General features: G+C 36.3%; 4 protein-coding genes across 4 annotated transcripts; 2 read left to right on the plus strand and 2 right to left on the minus strand.

Annotated features, from left to right (window-relative positions):
* LOC18591067 (peroxidase 4) lies at positions 3,693-5,918 on the plus strand. The gene is made up of 4 exons (XM_018128342.1): positions 3,693-4,023; positions 4,639-4,830; positions 4,974-5,142; positions 5,244-5,918. The coding sequence occupies exons 1-4, from the start codon at positions 3,796-3,798 to the stop codon at positions 5,633-5,635; spliced, it is 981 nt and encodes a 326-aa protein (XP_017983831.1). The 5' UTR covers positions 3,693-3,795; the 3' UTR covers positions 5,636-5,918.
* LOC108663501 (peroxidase 4-like) lies at positions 7,054-8,897 on the plus strand. Its single transcript, XM_018128450.1, has 4 exons — positions 7,054-7,348; positions 7,768-7,959; positions 8,112-8,283; positions 8,358-8,897. The coding sequence occupies exons 1-4, from the start codon at positions 7,127-7,129 to the stop codon at positions 8,747-8,749; spliced, it is 978 nt and encodes a 325-aa protein (XP_017983939.1). The 5' UTR covers positions 7,054-7,126; the 3' UTR covers positions 8,750-8,897.
* On the minus strand, positions 12,646-14,679 carry LOC18591068 (LOB domain-containing protein 15). The gene is made up of 3 exons (XM_007016983.2): positions 14,503-14,679; positions 14,035-14,278; positions 12,646-13,904 (listed from the first exon to the last, which is right to left on the minus strand). Exons 1-3 carry the CDS (start codon positions 14,514-14,516, stop codon positions 13,494-13,496), a joined length of 669 nt encoding a protein of 222 aa, XP_007017045.2. The 5' UTR covers positions 14,517-14,679; the 3' UTR covers positions 12,646-13,493.
* LOC18591069 lies at positions 17,918-19,307 on the minus strand. Its single transcript, XM_007016984.2, has 2 exons — positions 18,581-19,307; positions 17,918-18,064 (listed from the first exon to the last, which is right to left on the minus strand). Exons 1-2 carry the CDS (start codon positions 19,175-19,177, stop codon positions 17,918-17,920), a joined length of 744 nt encoding a protein of 247 aa, XP_007017046.2. The 5' UTR covers positions 19,178-19,307.

Consider the following 20,348-nt stretch of genomic DNA (forward strand, 5'->3'; position numbering starts at 1 on the left):
ATATATTATATTATATTTTTATTTTAATTATAATATTATAAAATATTTTTAATAAATTAATAAAGTTGAAAGGTAAAAATATCTTTAATAACATTGTAGAGTGCAATGTAATATGATAACATTGATTTTAGATTGTAATCACATTACATCTCTCGACTGTAATGTGATTGTATTGTAATTTTATATTATAGTAATTTGTTATAAAATAAATATTATAATATAATTTAATTAAATATATTATAAAGAAGGCACGTGCTCTTACTTTTTTCATATAAAATAGCATCTTATAATTTTTATATTTTCTCGTAAATCTTTTCAACGTGATGTGCAAATAAATATAAAATGTTTCCGAGTCAATGAATTAAAACTTGCTAATCTGAAAATTTGTCGTATGTCGGCGGGATATTTTCCAAACGCTAAAAGCACTAACTTATTAACTTTTACTTACTACGTCAGAAAAAAAAATCAAAATTACTGTCTGAGTCAAATTACTGCAAGAAATGAAGAAAAAGTAGTATCAATGGCATCACAAATTTCCTTCTGACGAGGTATTATTGTTCAACAATCAAACCAACTTTATAATCAAAAAAATAAAAAATTCTTTATAAGAAAATACCAAAATTTGAATTTAAAACCTTCACGCAATGTGTCACGTCGAAATCAAGAGGAAGAAACTGGATAAAACTATAAAAAAAGGAAAGCAGCAATGCCATGCAACTCATGATTGGTATTGAGATAGCTTGTGACTTTGTCCTTGGAATTAAATAATATTAAACCAGAAACAGTGTATTCATAGCTCAAGGGTCCCATTACTCAACAGGGACATGGCTTTCTACCCTTCTGGAATCCCCGGAAAAGTCAGGAATCCAATCCAAGCCGCGTACTACCACCGCATGCTCTCCCTCCCGAAAGAGACAGTTGGATAGATTACCATCAGATATGTGTGGACCAAATGGCATGCAGATGGATTCAACTGTAGTGTTGTTGTACATTTGAATCTTAAGCAGACATGTCTGCTCAAATTTGAAGTCCGTGTCACTAATTTTTTATTTTATATATAGCTGCAATAACTCACCTTGGGAAAAACTACATAAATTTAGGTAGTATTCCCTTTCAATACCAAAATTTTCCAGCAACGACCCTAATTTGCAAGTAAGCTTCTCATCTTATCATCAGTTAGATTACTCTTTTTTCCCTTATTATATTGTCCTTATTTTAATTTCTTACCTTATCTTTGTCCAAATTTAGATTCTGTCACCCAATGGCCTGCATCATTGCAACAACAAGCAATTTGAAGGTTATTATCTACTTTTACAAGTTAATTAATTGTGTAAGAAAATGAAGCAATTTAAAAGTATATATAGAGAGAGAGATGGGATATACTATATACTTTGATTTGATATAACTGGAATATAGAATACGTACTGTGTGTAGTTTATCTCAGCAATTAAATTATTCGTGCATGCATCTTATTCTGATGGTGACCTGGGAACTTCCTTGTCAAAATGTAAACGACAGTCAATTTGCTGTTGGGAACCTTGAATGGATGGAAAATGAGAAGGGCATAGTTAAGGACTATGCATTTGGCAATAACAACAAAAAAAAGTGTTCTATTCAAGCCTTTGCTGTGATCTCGAAAACAAATTAAGAGCTATATATATATATATATATGGGTATGGATTGAGAGAAAGAGAACGTGCTAGCAAATAATTAATGTTTTTGTCGATTCTCTTTCTATATTAATCTCTTGAAAATTTGAAATCTTTTCTCATTAAAATGATTAGACAATCCTAATTAATGCGATTGTTTTCATTCTTCTCTAATTTAAGAGCTAATCAATTCTAGCCAATTCCAATGGCGAGATAACTAATTAAAGAGCAAGTAGAAGGTTAGAAACAATAATAGAGAAGGAAGTAGGATTCTTTCTGAAGCACCTGAAATGGGTAGGCATTTTTCGGCAGAAACATTTTGTTGGTGAATGCTAGTAAGGATTGCATTACACAACACTTTGCTTAAAGTCAAATTTTGGTCGAATATTTCTATACTTACTTTCAATGAAATCCAGCAGAGAGACTCCCACCTTGGAAGGGCATCACACTTGACTAAAAAGAAATAGCGTGATGATCACATTTTCCCTCACCTGTTACATAACTAATTATAAATCAGATAATGCTCAAACTAATTAACTAAAATCGGAAAGATTAATTAATGTTTTTTTTTTTAGAAACTATATAGATAGGATCGATGTAGAGTCCTAAAGTATTTTTGTTTTGTTTAATACAAAGAAGACAGGTGTACAATCCAAGTTTCCAATTTGAACTTCTCCTTGTAACTCCAACAGTTTTAGTTTTCCAGGCAATTAAAGCCAGGGCGGCAGCCATGGAGGAAAGAAGATCAGCCAGAAATAGGATGACATTGATGTCTGAGACATTAAACAGGGAAAGAAAAGCGTCTTTTCTGCGAATCAAACCTAGGGAACTTTAATCATAAAGGACTTGGCCTTCATAATGTAGGAAAGAGTTTAAGTTGCATTAAAATTTGTGGGGCATATACATGTTTGAAATTTAGCAAAAAAGTGAATGGCAACTTTGTTAACAGGGAATCCAGTTTACGTATGTGACAACAGAATTTGACCCACAAACGACAAAAGTGAAGAGTAAAGAGAAGCCAGCTGGAAAACTTCTGCTTGCAATGATTCACGACACTGACAGAGATAATCATGCAAGTTCATCTGGGAACATATACAAAGGTATACAATGACTCGTATGAAATTAACCAATAAGAGAAAACGGACAGAGATCAAGAGCTCAAGTTGGGGATCAGAAGCTGCTATTAATTTAATGATGGTGTTAAAAAGTAGATTCAGCATAATAATCTTAATTTGATTTCTGTTCTCTTGGTCGTCCTTTCTGAATCTAGTGATAAGTCAACTCGTTTGAGTAGGTTTTGGTTTGGTAAGCAGAACAGCAAGTGGGATTAATAATGGAATTGAGTTAGATGAAGGATTTTCAGCTTGGAAATAACCAGTAAAAAAGACTGTTAATGTCATAGTTTCTATTTTTCAAGGGAAGTTGTTGCCCTGTTGCTGCTGAAGTACAAAAGGTATAAGCAAGACATTCTTTCCTGCCAAAATGACCCAACTTCGCCATCTTACACATTGAGACCGCAAATCACTGTTTAAGCTTCCATAATCAATATCAAAATCCGTTAACTAACAGATTCAATGTTCGATGAACTATCAGATATCTTCGCAGCCCTTTTCAACATCAACTCTCAAGTGGAATAGATAAAAAACAGAACGTTAAACATCTGAGTGAATCGACAACATTAATCATAAAGCCAAGGATTAGCTGGCTAGATAAGAACATTTTGTGGGTGGTTTCCTTGCCTAATCTTGCATGGCGCCTTCAACAAAAGAGAATATTTAAAAGGCGTTTATGTCACAATGGACCCCAACGTATTTGAAAATTGGATACTCACCATACCAACTCTTGGATAAATTTGGGGCATATGCTTTTTGATGTGCGCTGTTAGCTTTATCAATCAAGGTCTTAATTTTTTTCTGACCATGTCCTAAATTCCTGACGTCGAAATACCAAAGTCATGCATGCTCCTAGTCTTACAGGTTAGGTGACCAGCTGGTGTCACGTGCCAGACCGAGGCCTGTGTTTTGGCCTATATATATACATAACCCCAGTAGCTAATACTACCACCGTGCATGCTCTAAACACCCGAACTCCTCTGCACCTTTTTTACCTTCTTCTGCTTTTATCAAATATAATATATATTCAGAAAATGGGAGCTTCTCCTCCTCCTTCTTTTAGTGTCGTTTTCATGTTTGTTCTTGTGCTTTTGATCATGAGGAGCAGTAGTACTTCTGCTCAGCTCTCCACAAATTTCTACTCTAAATCCTGTCCAAAGGTCTTCTCCACGGTTAAGTCTGCAGTTCAATCTGCAGTGTCGAAAGAGCGCCGCATGGGTGCTTCTCTCGTTCGCTTGTTCTTCCATGACTGTTTTGTCAATGTAATTTCCCCTGCCTCTCTAGCTTTATACACCTGCACCTTTATCGTCTGTATTACTTGCATGATCAATGTGGTAAACGTGCAGGCTGCATTTTGTTTTCATTTCCAGACTAGCTAGTTCAAGTTTATGTTAAATGTTTTTTTGTCATGAGAGACACTAATTTTGTTACTTGTCTACTTAGTGTTAATTCTTGGTCAACTAGACTTAAAGTACTTCATTTTTTTCTTGCAATTTAATAGTGGACTTTCAAGTCGAAATTATAAAGTCAAAAGTTTAACCCCATACATATTGTTAATATAATCAATAAAAAGAACTTTTATTAAACGGAAGATTGACGTTGGAACATTGGCTGGAATGATTCTTTGCGGATCCGAACATCTTTTGTTCCATGCACGCGTTTCTACTGATAAAAGAGAATATATTCTTGGACCCTACAACTACAAGTTATCGTATCAGGAAATGTCCTGGCAAATTAAGTCATTTAAGATTAAGCCTGAATCAATATTGAAATACACACTCAAAAAGGGGAGACGATTTGCAGAGAAAGCAATGACTATAATGAAAATCTTAATTGTTATTTGTATTAATTTATTCATATCTGATGTTTAATGGCAGGGCTGTGATGGGTCAATACTCCTGGACGATACTTCTTCTTTCAAAGGGGAGAAAACTGCGGGTCCTAATAATAATTCCGTTAGAGGGTTTAATGTTGTTGATGACATTAAGGCCAAGGTGGAGAAAGTTTGTCCTGGTGTAGTTTCCTGTGCTGATATCGTAGCCATTGCAGCTCGGGACTCTGTTGTTATTGTAAGTAAACTGAATTAAGAGTCCAACATACATTCACTTTTGTTTTGAATACTATCATCAGTCACCTAATCATAGAAAAATCTGCTGTGCCCAGAAAAAAAGTATGATTTTTCACAAGAAAAATTTGAATTTGATTGTTGTAGCTTGGAGGACCTGACTGGGATGTTAAGCTTGGAAGAAGGGATTCAAAGACCGCCAGCTTCTCTGCTGCTAATAGTGGTGTCATCCCACCTCCTACTTCTACCCTGAGCCAACTCATCAATAGATTCCAAGCCAGAGGTCTTTCTGCCAAGGACATGGTTGCATTATCTGGTACAAAACCATTTTATTTCAACCTAGTATCTAGTTCGATTTATCTCTCTTATGTTCTTTTTCTGTTTGCTGCCTTAAGTTAAATCGCTTCATGCTGCCAGGGGCACACACAATTGGGAAGGCAAGGTGCATACTTTTCAGAGCACGCATATACAATGAGACGAACATCGATAGTTCATTTGCAAAGGCAAGGCGAAGTAGCTGTCCAAGAACCAGCGGCTCAGGAGACAACAATCTTGCACCTCTGGACGTCGGGACCCCAGATTCCTTTGACACAAACTACTTCCAAAACCTCTTGAACCAAAAGGGTCTGCTCCACTCAGACCAGATACTCTTCAATGGCGGATCCACGGATTCATTGGTTAAAACATACAGCAGCCGCACCAAGACATTCTATTCCGACTTCGTTACTGCCATGATAAAGATGGGAGATATTACGCCACTAACCGGATCAAGTGGTGAAATCAGGAAGAATTGCAGGAGGCCCAATTAATTAATTTATCTCTTTGGTTTAGAAATTCCAAGTGTTCTTTTGCTTTTGGCTCAAATTTCCAATAATTGGAGGACTAGCCTGTTCGCTTGCTGATATGGTAAGACAGTTACAAAGAAAAACTGTACTTTCTACCGTTTCTGATAAAACCCAAAAAAAAAAACCTGTGAGATTGTATTCGCAATGACAAATTATTCGCCCTTTTTATTTAGATTAAAAATGATGTCATATGCATGTTGATGCTTGAGTTCCAAAAGGGACAAATCTTAAACACAAGTTTGTGCAAGAACTGGAAACAGCGGCTCACTTCACTTCAGTTTAAAGTTCTTACTGTTCACGAGTTAAGGCCGAAACTCGAGTCTATTACTGTTAGCACTATTTAGAGTTGTGTGTGTCAGTCTGAGTGGGGCAGTGCTGCCCCATCTAGCTGAGTACAGGATGGAAAGATGTATATGATAAAATTAACTACTCATTAAGTAGTCAATTTGTTTCTTAATTATCTAGCTCTTGAGGTGTTTGCGTCATACTCGATCCAAGAGAAAGATTAAAACACGAACTGAACTTACGAATGAATCATCAATACTTTATTGCATAGCTGCAGGCTTAGCTACTGAATAGTCATTGTCAATTGCTAGCTCTTGAATTTTTGGCTGGCTAATCGGCCTACCGTACCTGTGGACCCCCTAGCTTTGAAATCTTCCACGTCCACCACCACCACTCTAGACATGCTAACGTGATGAGCCCAGAACTGGTGACGTCATTGAAGCAAGTGAATGAACGGGCGGTACAGATCAGTCGTACAAAGTCAACATATTGGAGCGCCCATACATTTGCACTCACTGAATCAGGGAAGCTTTACGCATTTGGCGCAGGAGACAAAGGTCAGCTCGGCATAGAGCTGGTTAACACTCAGACAGAAAGGGGAAACCCTGAGTGGGTTGATATCGACCTCAATTAGGAATTCAACGGTTTCCCCTCTCATCTCTTACACCATGTCATCCATTAGCTTATCAAACCACACATTGCATCTGGTGTTTAGATTTCCTTGTTTATTTTGTAAATAGAATCAAACCAAAGAATTGTGAAGATTTAAGTTAGGTAGCAAGGCCCCAAGCAAATGGTTCAAGGTCAATTTCCTAAAAATATGGTTAGCACATAGGACTTAAGTTGTTAATAGTTGAAACTTCTGTTGAGGTTCACTGATTACTTTGTTAAAAAAAATGAAGAAAGAAATATTGAAACACAGCCCTGTAGGAGTATCCTTATCAACAGTTAAAGTCTTAAACAAATGCTGACCCATGTCCTTAAATCAATACATGAATATACCGAGCCATGTGCATGAATCAGTCTTACTGATTAGGTCACCTGCCCTAGGCCAAAGGCCCTGTTTTTGCCCTATGTATAACCCTTGAGCCACCGGTATGTTTCTGCAACACGCTCCTCTACACGTGTTTTTTCCCTGCTAAAATCGTCAATTATTCAAAGAAAAAAAAAATGGCTTCCTCTTGCTCTCTTTTCTCCGCGGTCATTGTCATGTCGGTTCTTGTGCTTTTCATGAGGAGCACTTCCGCGCATTACCTCACCACAAATTTCTATTCTAAATCCTGTCCAAAAGTCTTCTTTGCCGTTAATTCTGTAGTCAAGTCTGCAGTGTCGAAGGAGCCCCGGATGGGAGCTTCTCTCGTCCGATTGTTCTTTCATGACTGTTTTGTCAATGTAATTTCTTCTCTTGCGTGTCTTTCTGCAATAGATTTGTCTACAGTTGCTGCTATTGTATTACCGTGTTGTATGCATGTAACTGTGGCATACATGTGCTTCTTCTTCTTTTACTTTATATCGTTATTCAGCTGCATGAACCGTCCATTGCTATGTAAACATATAACTTAATTAGTAGGAATCAAAGAATATTGCAATTACCAATAAGTTGCAAACTGCTTCAATTATCTAAACAAATGAATATATTCTCTAAAATAAAACTAGAAATCCTCTTATAGACCCAACAACTAATGAGCCGTGGAAACTGTAAGGCACATATGGGCAGAAGCTTCCATTCATTAAGCTTCAGCTTGTTTACAGAAAAAGAAATCTTGAATTGTATACATTCATGTGGTTATTATTTAATGTTTTGATGATAGGGCTGTGATGGGTCAATACTCCTAGATGATACTTCTTCTTTCATAGGGGAGAAAACCGCAGCTCCCAATAATAATTCCGTGAGAGGATTTCATGTTGTTGATGACATCAAGTCCGAGGTGGAGAAAGTTTGCCCTGGTATAGTTTCCTGTGCTGATATCTTAGCCATTGCAGCTCGGGACTCTGTTGTTCTTGTAAGTAAAATGGAAAAGGTCCAAATAATTAAATTCCCTTCAATAGATTGAACTATCTTTGAATATTAGTTACCTAAAATCCTTGAAAATTTGTTGTACCGGCTGCCCTAATAGATAACTTGAATGACTTAAAGCAATCAATTATGCTGCAGCTTGGAGGGCCAGGCTGGGAGGTTAAACTAGGAAGACGGGATTCAAAGACAGCCAACTTTACTGCTGCCAATAATGGTGGTTTCATCCCTTCTCCTACTTCTAATCTAAGCGCACTCATCTCCTCATTCAGAGTTCAAGGTCTTTCAGCCAAGGACATGGTTGCATTATCTGGTATGATCTCTTGTTTCTTTCTTGGCTTTAATTAGGATCTCTAGGTTAACAAAAATAGCTTCATGTTGGTATAGGGGCTCATACAATTGGGAAGGCTAGGTGCACAGTTTTCAGAAGTCGCATATACAATGAGGCGAACATTGATAGTTCATTCGCAGAGACTAGGCGAAGAAACTGCCCGAGTGCTAGTGGCTCAGGGGACGACAATCTAGCACCTCTAGACGTTCGAACTCCTGATTGTTTTGACAAAAAATACTTCCAGAACCTCATGAACAAACAGGGCCTGCTCCATTCAGACCAAGTATTGTTCAATGGCGGATCCACCGATTCCTTGGTTAAAAAATACGGTAGCAGCACGAAGGCATTCAATTCCGACTTCGTCACTGCAATTATCAAGATGGGAGATATCAAGCCGCTTACCGGGTCGCGTGGTGAGATCAGGAAGAATTGTAGGAAGCCCAATTAATAGGTGGAGATTGTTTTTTCTCTTTGTTTTGAAAATAAAAAACAAAAATGGTGTTCACTTTTGATAGTGAACTCGCCATGTTTGTGGATGTTTCTGTTTGCAATGGAATAATGCAATTGGCCAAAAAAATATGCCTATGTATATTTCATTGGAAGTGTACAGCTTACAAGAAAGGCTGGGTGTGCTGGAACAAAAAGTGCACCCCCTGCAAACACAATCGTTTGACTGACTTGATACTGACCAAAAATATATCCCGATTCAACAATTAACAGCACCCAGAAATCGGTACAATACAGTATTTACACTAATCATAGAAACACCCATGAGGCCAGGAGAAGATAATCAAGGCATAGCAGCCAAACCATCTCAGTAGAGTTCCCGCAAAACAACAGACGTTCAAGAAGTTCACACAACAGATTCGGAAGTTCACACAATTACGGTCTGCCGACAATAAAAAATGACAGATATGAAGCATTGCAACAAGGACCAGAACAGGGCAGAAAACATACCAGGTCGGTAACCAGTAGAAATTTGGATGGGAAAAGGTCACGTCCTCAAGAACACAGGGAACCACACAAACTTATGGCCAGGAAACAGCCAGAGGCCAAAAAGTTAGCTACGAACCGAAAATAATTGAAAAGCAAAATGTCTTTTGATTGTTTAAAAAATTATTTTTATTTAAATAATTATATTAAAAAATAAATATACAATTGCGTATGTTGGAACAGACGTTTCTATTGAGAAGAGATATCTTTGTCTATAAATAGAATTTTATAATTTTCTGAAGATGTATGCAAAAGGCACAAGAGAAACAATTTGTAATTATTCTTTTTACTTTTTTCAAATTCTTTTTAAACTGCTTAGTGTTTTGATGTAGAAAAATTTTGCAAGAGTTTAATAATGTTGTTATAATTAGTGAATATTCAATAAATTGATTTAGTCAATGTAAAATGCAGTCAATTATTAAGTATTTTCAAAATTTTTTAATTATAACTCTTTTACACGTTATTAACGAATACGAATAAAACTTTTAAAAAAGTGATATTTCAATTATGTGTTCTATCGCTTTAACCGTTGATCACTATTAGCCTCTCTTGGAGTGTGCTTGATTTTTCAATGCTTGCAATCAATTAGAAAGTCATTTTGAAATAAGGATCATATCGTGTCAACTCTCTTCACCTTATCTGTAATTGTCTATTCGCATCAAATTATCTCAAAAAATATGCATTAATTAATCATTTTTATGGATGTTTAAGTTTGGGTACAAAAATCCTAATTATTTATGCATAATCAAAATTATGATTATATATACCTTCTCACTTAATCTATGACTATATTTTTCTTTAGATAATAAAATTTTTATGTAACAAAATTTTAAAAAGTGTAATTATTTAATGGAGAAGGGTTTAATGATAAACCCCTATCAAAGATCAAAGAAGAAAGTGGGACAAGCTGATGCAATTTTCCAAAATTAAATTAACCATGGAAGAGCAGCACCCACCAAAGGCAAAAAAGGAAATCAGGCATCCGATGTTTCCATTCTTATTGTGGAAGGGCCAAGGAAGGAAATGAAACTAGCTAGTTTAGGAGCAATGCTCGCCAAACCAAGCTCATATGATACTCAATCATTCACAAATGTTTCTTAATTAATTCGACATAGAAAACAGGCTCTTAATTGTTGTTTTGGACAGAAGCCATAGCCAGCAGCATGCTTCTAACCATTTGGGTAGAGCCATGAATCCGATCAAGTTGCTTATGAAGGAAGTCGGGCCTAGTGACAGCGGCCTTCATAAATTAAAGATATACAGATTGATTAATACTGAATCCTTGGCCGGGCCTTTCTAAATCTAGCGAGCCCTTAACAAAGAATCCTGGTCAAACAATCTATCGCCTAGCTACCGGCCTTAGTGCTGGTCAAACACTCAATGTTATATTTATATTCCAAGAATTTAATTAAAATCTCACAAGTAATTTTTGATACATCTGAAATATTTTATATTTAATAATAATGGGAGTGAAAACTGTTTATCTATTATATGATTTTTATGATATTGTGTCGTGTTTGATCTACATATCCACTTATCTCAATTTTTTCGCATATCAAAAACTGTATTGAGTCTTTGATTTTAATCAAATTTATTTATAATTAAGAAAAAAATTAATTTGTGATAAGATGCTGATTAGGGACATCTATCTATCTATATATATATAGAGAGAGCTAAGGACATCTAATTTCCTGTGACATTATTCATATGAGAACAAGATTAACACATATAGCTAAGGCCAAATTTCACATGTTAGCAATGTTTGTGAGTGAATATATTTGCCCCTCGTTTAACTTATTTGGTTCTCAATTTTTTCAGTAACAACTCAAAATGTTTCAATTAAGGACAATTGATCCTAGTAATTGGGTAATTCACTAACTAAAAAAAGTGGTTAATTCCAAATATTTTTCTTAAATATCAACTTGTGCAATTAAGCCCATGTGAGGTCTGCAGTGATACATTTGAAGCTACAAATTAAAATAATCACTGGGAATCAATAAATTAATTTGATATAGAAATCTAATAGGATCGGTCAACGCCACATAAATGCAACAGCAGTCACAAGTATTTTGTATAGTAAATAATTCCATCGATTTTGAAGGTAATCCGCCCTTTGATTACATTCAATTAATTTAATTACCTTTTGTTTTTTTGTATAATTGAAGAAAATTTAATGGGGTGAGATGCCAACATTTGAAGCAACCACGACGTGAAACCAAATTCCATCACAATTTCACATGGCTGCTTGCATTTAATTTTATACTATTTTTTTTTTTTTGCTTGCAATATTAAATTGCTCTTTCTGCTCACTGGTTGAGCTCCACACGCCAAGGAAACCATTACCATCAATTCTACGCACGTACATATACAGCCAATTGCTTTCGCTTGCGTTTTGGGTCTCATTCCTAATTAATTTCAGTGTTGGATTTTACATGGTACTGGACATGTAATTATGCTGTACAAATCCTGTTCCAAATGTTGAACAAAGATTAAAGAGACTTATTATTCACACCGACATTGCATCAGTTCCCTGGGAAAGAAAATGTTTATCTTTCGTGGGTTAAAACGGTATTCTCATGTATGCTAGTACTCCAAAGCGGAGGGATTCAATCTTGTACAATCTTAAATTCTTCTTTAAATTCTGTCTCTTGACACATTTTTAGACCTTGACTTCGAATCATTTGATATTGAAAATATTTACAACTTTACAAATAAATATTATCCTCCTAATAACTTTACTTAACATGATATTGCTTTAAATTCACTCTTTCAATTTTCATTGCAACATCAATCCATACATTTTCTACCATGAAACTCATAAAAAACGAAACTCATAATAAAATGTATGATGATTTTTTAAAAATTTATTGATCATTTTCAATAAAAAAGAAATCATTATTTAATAATAGATGCTTTTAACTTTATAAAAAATCATCGAACTCAATTGAAGATATTTAATTTTAGCATACAATAGATGTTAAAAAATGTCTATTTTTATTTTGTATTTAGCATGTAATTGAAATTATTTGTATAATTTTCACAAATTACTTTATATTTTGACAACTTCTAAAATTACTATATTATGGACATTATTTTCGTCCTCCACCGCTGCATGTATTAACAATTTGAAGAATGTAGATGGTTTCTGCATGCTTCACTGAATCTTAATTGTACTATGCATGTCAAGAGTGTTGTATCTACCACATGCCGTGAACAGAACAACATAAGGCAGATGAATCCAAAGAGTAAGTCAGAGAAGGATGAACAAGCAGGAAGGAAGAACACATGCGAAAACCAGATTCTTCCAAGCAATGCATGCAAATGTAGTAATACTATTAATTGGTCTTGACAGACTCAAATCTCCAGACTGTTGCACTGCAAAGAAAGGCTAATAAGGTAATTTACATTGGGGGGAAAATGGGGACAGTGAGCTTAATGACAATATTCCGAATTGATTGCAACTTTTCAACTTTCACATGGGGAGAATCGCCATCACAATACTTTCTGTCTCCCCTTGCACGTTCCATAAACAAGTTATTTCAGGCCCTCGGATGGCACAAACAAACATGAGGGAGGTAGACCTAAGGCTTAGTCAAACTACCAGAGCATATTACCTGCACGTGTGAATGATCAACCTTAGATCTTGAGGGAATCATGGCTAGCGTCGGATAGCGGAAACCGCACACCTCTTGCAGTCACTGTTAAGCTGAAGCCTCCATTTGCGTGGTTGAATTTCATCCAATGCCAACCCAATTCGTGAATTCTTTTCCCCTTGGTGGATTCTGATGACTTTTGCTGTGCTTGGTTTTCATTTGAACGATGGATTGACATTTTCAGAACATTTGAATTTCAGGAGAGGAAGTGAAGAAATATAATGTATTTTCTCTCAGCCAAAGGCCTCGCAAATGAATTGAAACCATGAAAGAGGGAGAAATTCAATTATGGGTAGCGAAGATAGAACAAAGAATTACTTTGGTCAAAGTATTTGAAAAGAAATAAAAACTTGAAATCTGATAACAAGTATGATAAGATTTCCCAAGTTTTCATTTCTTTTCCCACATACGGTATCTCGATCAATGTACGAAAAGGAAAAAAGAAGCTAAAACATCCCAATACAATATCTCATTAGCTGTCTACTCTATCAATAATCATTTTTATTACTGAACGAAGAAAAAAAATTCGGATTATGACTTATAAAATTAATCAAAGTATGGAACATTATCACAGGAAATGGAGCTATAGCCCGCTGCACTAGTTGGCGGTGTATATAGAGAAGATGTGGAAGATGAGGAAGCTGAGGAGACAACAATGGAAGGTGGAGGAGGTGGAGGGATTGGAGGAAGAGGTGATAGTGGAGCAGCAATTGATACCGCCCCAGAAGAAATTAAAGCAGCATGACTAGAAGGGATGATGTTACTACTAGTAGCTTCTCTAAATTTGTATTTGAGTATCTCGGCTCTTACTGCGTTCAGTTCTGCCTGCAAAGTCTGCATTTGTTGCTGTAAAGTTACAATTGCACCCATGCACCCATATACAGGATCTCTCAACCTCAAGTTTGCCTCATAAACCAGACTATTCGCTGCATCGGCTCTTTGGCTCTCTGGCACCTCCTGTGAAGGCAAGAAATCTATATAGAAGGGAATTTCGGAAAAGAGGGGAAAAACCAGTCGGAGAAAATTATCCCAAAAGAAAAAAAGGAAAATCAGTATCCTGTAGGAGAGATCGTGGGGGGTGTGTTACCATTAACATCTTGGAGACATTGCTTGCACCAAAAACTTTGTGAACAGCAGCAAATTTCTGGGGTTCATGAGGGGAGAAATAAGGAGAGAACGGACACTCTTCAGCACACCTTCTCCTCAAGAGTTTACATGCAGCACAAGGCGTGACAGTATTCAAGGTTCCAGGAGGACCTAACAGATGTCTCCTCCCCATTTGAGAAGATGCATCTGTCTTGATCTTCTTTCCTATCTCATCAAATCTCTCCCTGACAAACAAGACAACAGAGGTTGAAAAGTTACATCAAGTCTTAATAATCAGATTCTTGATACATACTACTAAGAAGCATCTGGAATCGCTAATCCCCACACCACCCCTATCCCCTACCCAAGATGACAAAAAAACAGGGAAAAATTTATCAAGATAGAAACTAAAGATGTGATGATTTTGTTTCTTAATTTAATGTGCTCCTATTTGTGAATGATCTCGTACCTGTCTCTGGACATTCAAGCATGCTAGTCGGTTGTCTGGATCAAAGGAGGTGCGCAGAGGGAGTAGTTGGGAGTCTAAAAGGGTGAGTAAAAGAAGCATGAAAAATGGGGAAAAGAGTGCTTAAAAGGCAAGGTAATCTGGGGAAAGTAGGTCAATGCTTTTTTAAGAGAAACAAACAAAAGAGAAACGAGGAAGAGGGAAAAAAATGTTGAACGGCAAGTTGCTGATGTTATATTACTAATAATTAATATATTATTCATGGATTGGGTTAAGACTTAAGCCATAATAATACAAAAATTGGGAGATATAGATGTGAGTTTTGCATCTATATCTAATTATCTACCTATCTATCTATCTATAATATAATATATATATATATATATGGATGCATTATTTATCTGAAATATGCTGATTCTTATTATCACTGTATATATGTATCTAATAGGCAGTATTTTGATACATGTGGGAGCACACGCTTGATATCTCAATGAAGAATTTCATCAGGTTTTTGGATCTGAATAAGATATCAATCAACCAACAAGAAGGAATATATATTTATATTATACAAAAGCTTAACTAAAATACCAGTAGAAGGTTGTCAATTTGAGTAAAGAAGCCTATTTTTCATTAGGATTATGAATATTAAAAGCAAAGCTCAAAGATGCTCCATCTTGACATATGTAATCATGTATCAGCATTCATCGTTAATAAAAAAAAAAAAACTTAATTTCTGTTGGAAATTTTTTATCAAATTCATAGATAATGATATATATATATATATATTCAACCAAATAGTAATTTTTCCAATTCAAATAGTGAAAAAAACGGACTGATCATTGGCTATATACTTGTTTCCTTCTNCCCTTAAGTGTGCCTTGGAAGGGCCCTTATATATAGAATATCTAACCACGACAGTTTTGCGAAAACAATGGTATTGATCAGTTGTCACTTGTCACCATATATAATGTGATTTTTGCTGCAATATTGGGAAACAAGTATATATCTTTATACTATCTCTTTTCGAGCTCATAGAATACAAATTCATTCATACAAAACATTGTATTGTTAATTACCAATGACTAGCTTTCACAAGAAAGGAAAGAATTCCTGTGACTTGGGGTAGTCTCTTACCATTAACCTTCACTCAAGACAAGCTAATTCTTATCTTTTAATTTATTAATAAAATTGTATGTGAAGGAAATGAAACACGTTTCAGCTAACATTCATTCCATTTCATGATAGTTTATTCATAAGCAAGTTTATGGGGTCACATCATGCGGGATATGTCAGTATCCATATATTTGTTTGCTTCCATTTGTGTGTATCATCTAATTTACGTGCAAGCTTAGGAAACAAAACGACGAGTATCAATCTGTTTGTAGACCTATTCTCAAAGCAAAATGCTTTACAAGATTTTCCTTTGAAAATGGATACCATGATCTTGTATATATAATCTAACAACAAACCCCATAGCTCCTCTAAATTCTACTACACATAATTTGCACTTGGAAATATTGGTATGCATTACACTTTGTTCTGTTGATCAAGATTATGAATGATGAAAGAAGCACTGTAAAATGAAAGGGGACGTGAGGGAAAGAGAGGTAGTGTCTTGTCGTAGTGAGAGTTTGGTGTCAATGGTAGGTGAAGAAAAACGAAGGAAACCTAAAAATCATGTCATTTAAAGGAGGAATCTAAATCTAACAGTAAACATTTGTAGTAATAAAACTGGCTTAAAATGTAAGGAAATGGAATCATCAGTTCTTGTTTGACCCGTATTTTAAGGCATACAAGTCGGGTTTTTTTTTATTTTATGACAATTTACTATTTTTTTTCCCTTTAACTCAGCATTAGCAAAATTTCATCCTTGGTCTAAGCATGCGTTTAAAACCTACAGCTATATAGCTAGCGGAGACTAAGAATCAGGCGATAAGGTTTCACCTTCAAACATTTATTAATTACCAGCAATAAGACATTCGTTTCAAATGGGAAAATATCAAGCTTCCAAGGAATGAATACATGTGAAATATGATGTACACCATCCACCTTGCAGCAATTGAATCCCACAACTTAAAAACAAAGGGGGCATCAAGTAGGTCTATAAATGTATTGAACCAATTTTTGTCTTATTCTCTGTCTTGTTCTATCACTTTCTTATATTTTCTCCTTTATTTATCATTATTTATCACGATATTCAATATTTCAAAGATTATTTCGATTTTTTTTTCATCACCCCCGACACTTCTCGTTTTACTTATTTATAATAGAAAAAACCCTTTTCTCTTTCTACAATCTATAATACATACAAAAACTTGCTTTATAGAAGTCTGCCAATGGCAATGCCAATTCCGTACCAGGTCAAATTCCTAATCAATTAAATGCCAAGGATGAAGCTACATTGACAACTTTCTTTCATACAAACGAGCCCCTGGGTCGTTTTTCATCAGCATCAGTGTGTAACATCGTACAGACTAAGCCCAGCCCAAGTCACATTCTCAAAAGTCCAAAGCTGTACTTTTGTTGGACTTTCTCCCCAAGCCTATGTTACCATAGCTGCCGGCCCAGAGAATTGCTTGGTTGCTTGCCGTGCGGTAGTTTAACAGATCAACCTCCAAATCTAGTTGGACTGCATATAATACTGAAAAGTTACGGAATAATTATGAGGCCGAAGGATGTGATGTCGCTAATAACCAATAAATTAGTGTCTTATGACATAATTTTTGTTAGAAAAGATAGTGATCCTTTGGATTAGACAAGGTCACCCTCTGTTTTTGCCTTGCAGAGAGTGGTGAGCCGAGTTTATTGCCAACTTGAAGGGTCAGAAATCAGAGGTCCCAAACGCAAAAAAGAAACATACAAATTACGAAGGTTACCGGCGAAAGTCAAAAGTTGCAACTCTGCAAAATTTTAACCTGCCGACTCATTAACATATGTATGCTACAACTTGGAAGATACATAGAATGTCTTCTCTTTCTGAACTTTCTACTACTGAAATGGTTTACCAGGCCATTGCTCCCAGCCCCAGATCTCATATATCTTTACCAATAAAGAAACTCAATCATAAATTAAAACAACTTTTTTGTTTGTTTGTGATGAACCCCAAAATTATAGCGATATGTGAAGCTCAAAGCTGGTCCAAGTAGAATATAATGAGCAATGCTGCCCCAGGGCTGGCGGATGTATCTGATGCCATGTGCGGTCACATGTTGGCTATTCGAAATTCCATTTAATGCCCAATCGAACCACCCAGTTCCCTAAAATAAAGTGCTATAAATACCATGGAGAGCTGCTATTTATTCCTTGTTCAGTTTCTTCTCATTTTCACATGCCTGAAGACAAGGGCACAATCAGATCCAGCCAATGCATTCATGCAAAATTAAAAAGTGTGGGGGAAAAAACTTCAAAATATGAACCATCAATTTCCTCTGTACTGATCGAAAAGAGAGAGGTTTGACCTTGTATAAAGTAGTATAAACAATGCTGACAGTTCAGTGCCATGCCCCATCATCAATGACACAGTCACACAGCCTCGGAATGAATTTCTAAATTGTCCATCCCAGATCTGCTTGAAAATGCCCAAAAATTCACATTGAATAAACTAAACATCATAGAGTTTGATGTAGCTAACAAATGGTTTGGGTTTAGTCTGTCCCAAAAGCAAACAATAAACCTTTCAATTGTTATTTCTAATCTGCTGTATGGTTTGACAAGGTAGCATTCTTTCATGCTTTAAGGAAAAAACTAAAGAAAGAAAACACTCTCAACTCAAGGGTTTTAATATTTATCTTCAAGTCAATGGATTGTTTGCATTATACTTTATCAAAGTAAAACCGACAAACCGGTGTGCTAACCTAATTCCATGCAGAAGGAGAAAAAGATGAAGAACACAACTGTAAAGCTTAGCATTTCAAACTTTCCAACCACTAATTCAGTAACTTCTTTTGGGAAAAAACAAAAACGACTTGATCATACAATTAATTATCTGTAACATTGCGAGTTACACCATACACAAGAACCAAAAGCTCCACAGGAAAAAGATAGCACGCACCACCATGGCTTATTGATCTCTAAGCAGTACCCTGAGCATTGATGAACAAATGCCTCGAGACCTGGTACTTGCTCCACGACCAAAGCATGGAGTTGAAACAGAGGATTGGTATTCATGTTCTTCCTCGTCATCAGCCCTGGAATCACAGAACAGTCTCGCTCTTGATAACTCATTTCGTGCGTACAAATTCGACGCCGTCATTGGAGATGATGGCACAGAATATGGTCTTGGCCACGGTGATGATGAACGCGATGAAGAAGCTGATGATGTTGAGGAAGAAGCAGGAGAGAGTTTCACACTAGTTTTCCTCCTGGAACGCTTAGAGAAGATGCTATCGAGGAGGTTAGGCCTTGATTGGTTTTTTTTGACTGGTCGTTTCGGGGTGGAATAAAAGTAGGAAGGAGGGGGTGTTAGAGGAGGGAGACTGGGGATTTCAGGAGACTTTACTTTAGGAGTGCCAGGTTCAGACTCCCAGTTGAAAGGAACTGCGACAGATGCTCCTCCATGATAATCTTCGAAGGAGAGGTTAATCATGGAGATCTCTCTGCTTGAACTTCTGGTGAGGATATTGCCATGCTGCTTGACCCGGAGGGACTTCTGGGACAGATACAAGCTGCTTGCTTGCATTTTTGCTTCCAACGATCCACCTCGGACTTGACTTGAGTCACTTTGGATGTGTATAGATGAAAAGCAGAGCTATGGCTAAGGACGGACCAGCTCAAGGGTTTATGGTTTTAAGACCTCCAAGTTGATGACAAGTTCTACATGTGAATGTCTGGCATGTGAGAAATGACTCAGATTGCTCCCCTTAATACTAGGTAGTTTTCAGTGACATTTTTTTTGGGTGTACCCCAAAACAGGATGACCAATCAAGCATCTCATGATCTCAACTCAAACAAATTTGGTTGTAAAAAATTGTAACACTAAAACTAAATAAGTTAAAACAAACTGCCCATTATTGTTGACTAACACGTAAATAAATAATATGGGTCACTCTCACTCATGAGGGATGCAAAGGCTTGCATCCAGATCCTACATCCACATTAATTGCCACACTGATGGATGCATCATGCTGTTCCCTTGAATAGATTTAGAATTTTTCCATATGCTCTCCACCTTTCCCCCCTTCATTGGTATTTTGGCCATCTTACCATGGAAAAAGAAAAAAAGGCAGCTGCATTTTCCACCATTCTGCTTTTTGGTAGTGTTTTTCCATTTCCTCCATTCCTTTGAACTAGTGATTTAACCATGTAATTTTGGAGATATGCATACTGACAGCAAGTTCTCAGCCACTGTTTCCACTACAATATGGTTCCTAGTGTTTCTCCTTCAAGTCTTTAATATGTGATGTGTACATATTCGAATTATACTGAGTAGAAGAAGCAGAACACACAATGACACTAAAATTTCAGGGGTTAGTTTACTAGTTTTAACAAAAAGCAAGAAATCAAGTAGTAGTTCTTCCATTTATCTTGTATTGAATGATAAGCATGTGCCATACCAGCACAGAAAACTCAAAAAAGCATGGCATTGAAATTCGCCATTAAGAACTGCTAAGCAAGGGAAGGACCATGCAGTGCAAGCCTAGTGGTAAACTGGTAGTTACTGTAATACTCTAGAACATATTATCATCATCACACACCAACTCAACATAATGATTCATCTGAAGCCTTGACTAACTGCCTAATGATTGATCTCCTTCTTTTATGTGCTCTGAAACACTGATGCCAATCACTGTCCGAAAGTTTCAAGAGTAGGCCTACATCAGTGAAATTTAGCTGGCAAACTAAAGATGGGG

Source organism: Theobroma cacao, chromosome 9, assembly GCF_000208745.1.
Source record: "Theobroma cacao cultivar B97-61/B2 chromosome 9, Criollo_cocoa_genome_V2, whole genome shotgun sequence".
NCBI lineage: Eukaryota > Viridiplantae > Streptophyta > Magnoliopsida > Malvales > Malvaceae > Theobroma > Theobroma cacao.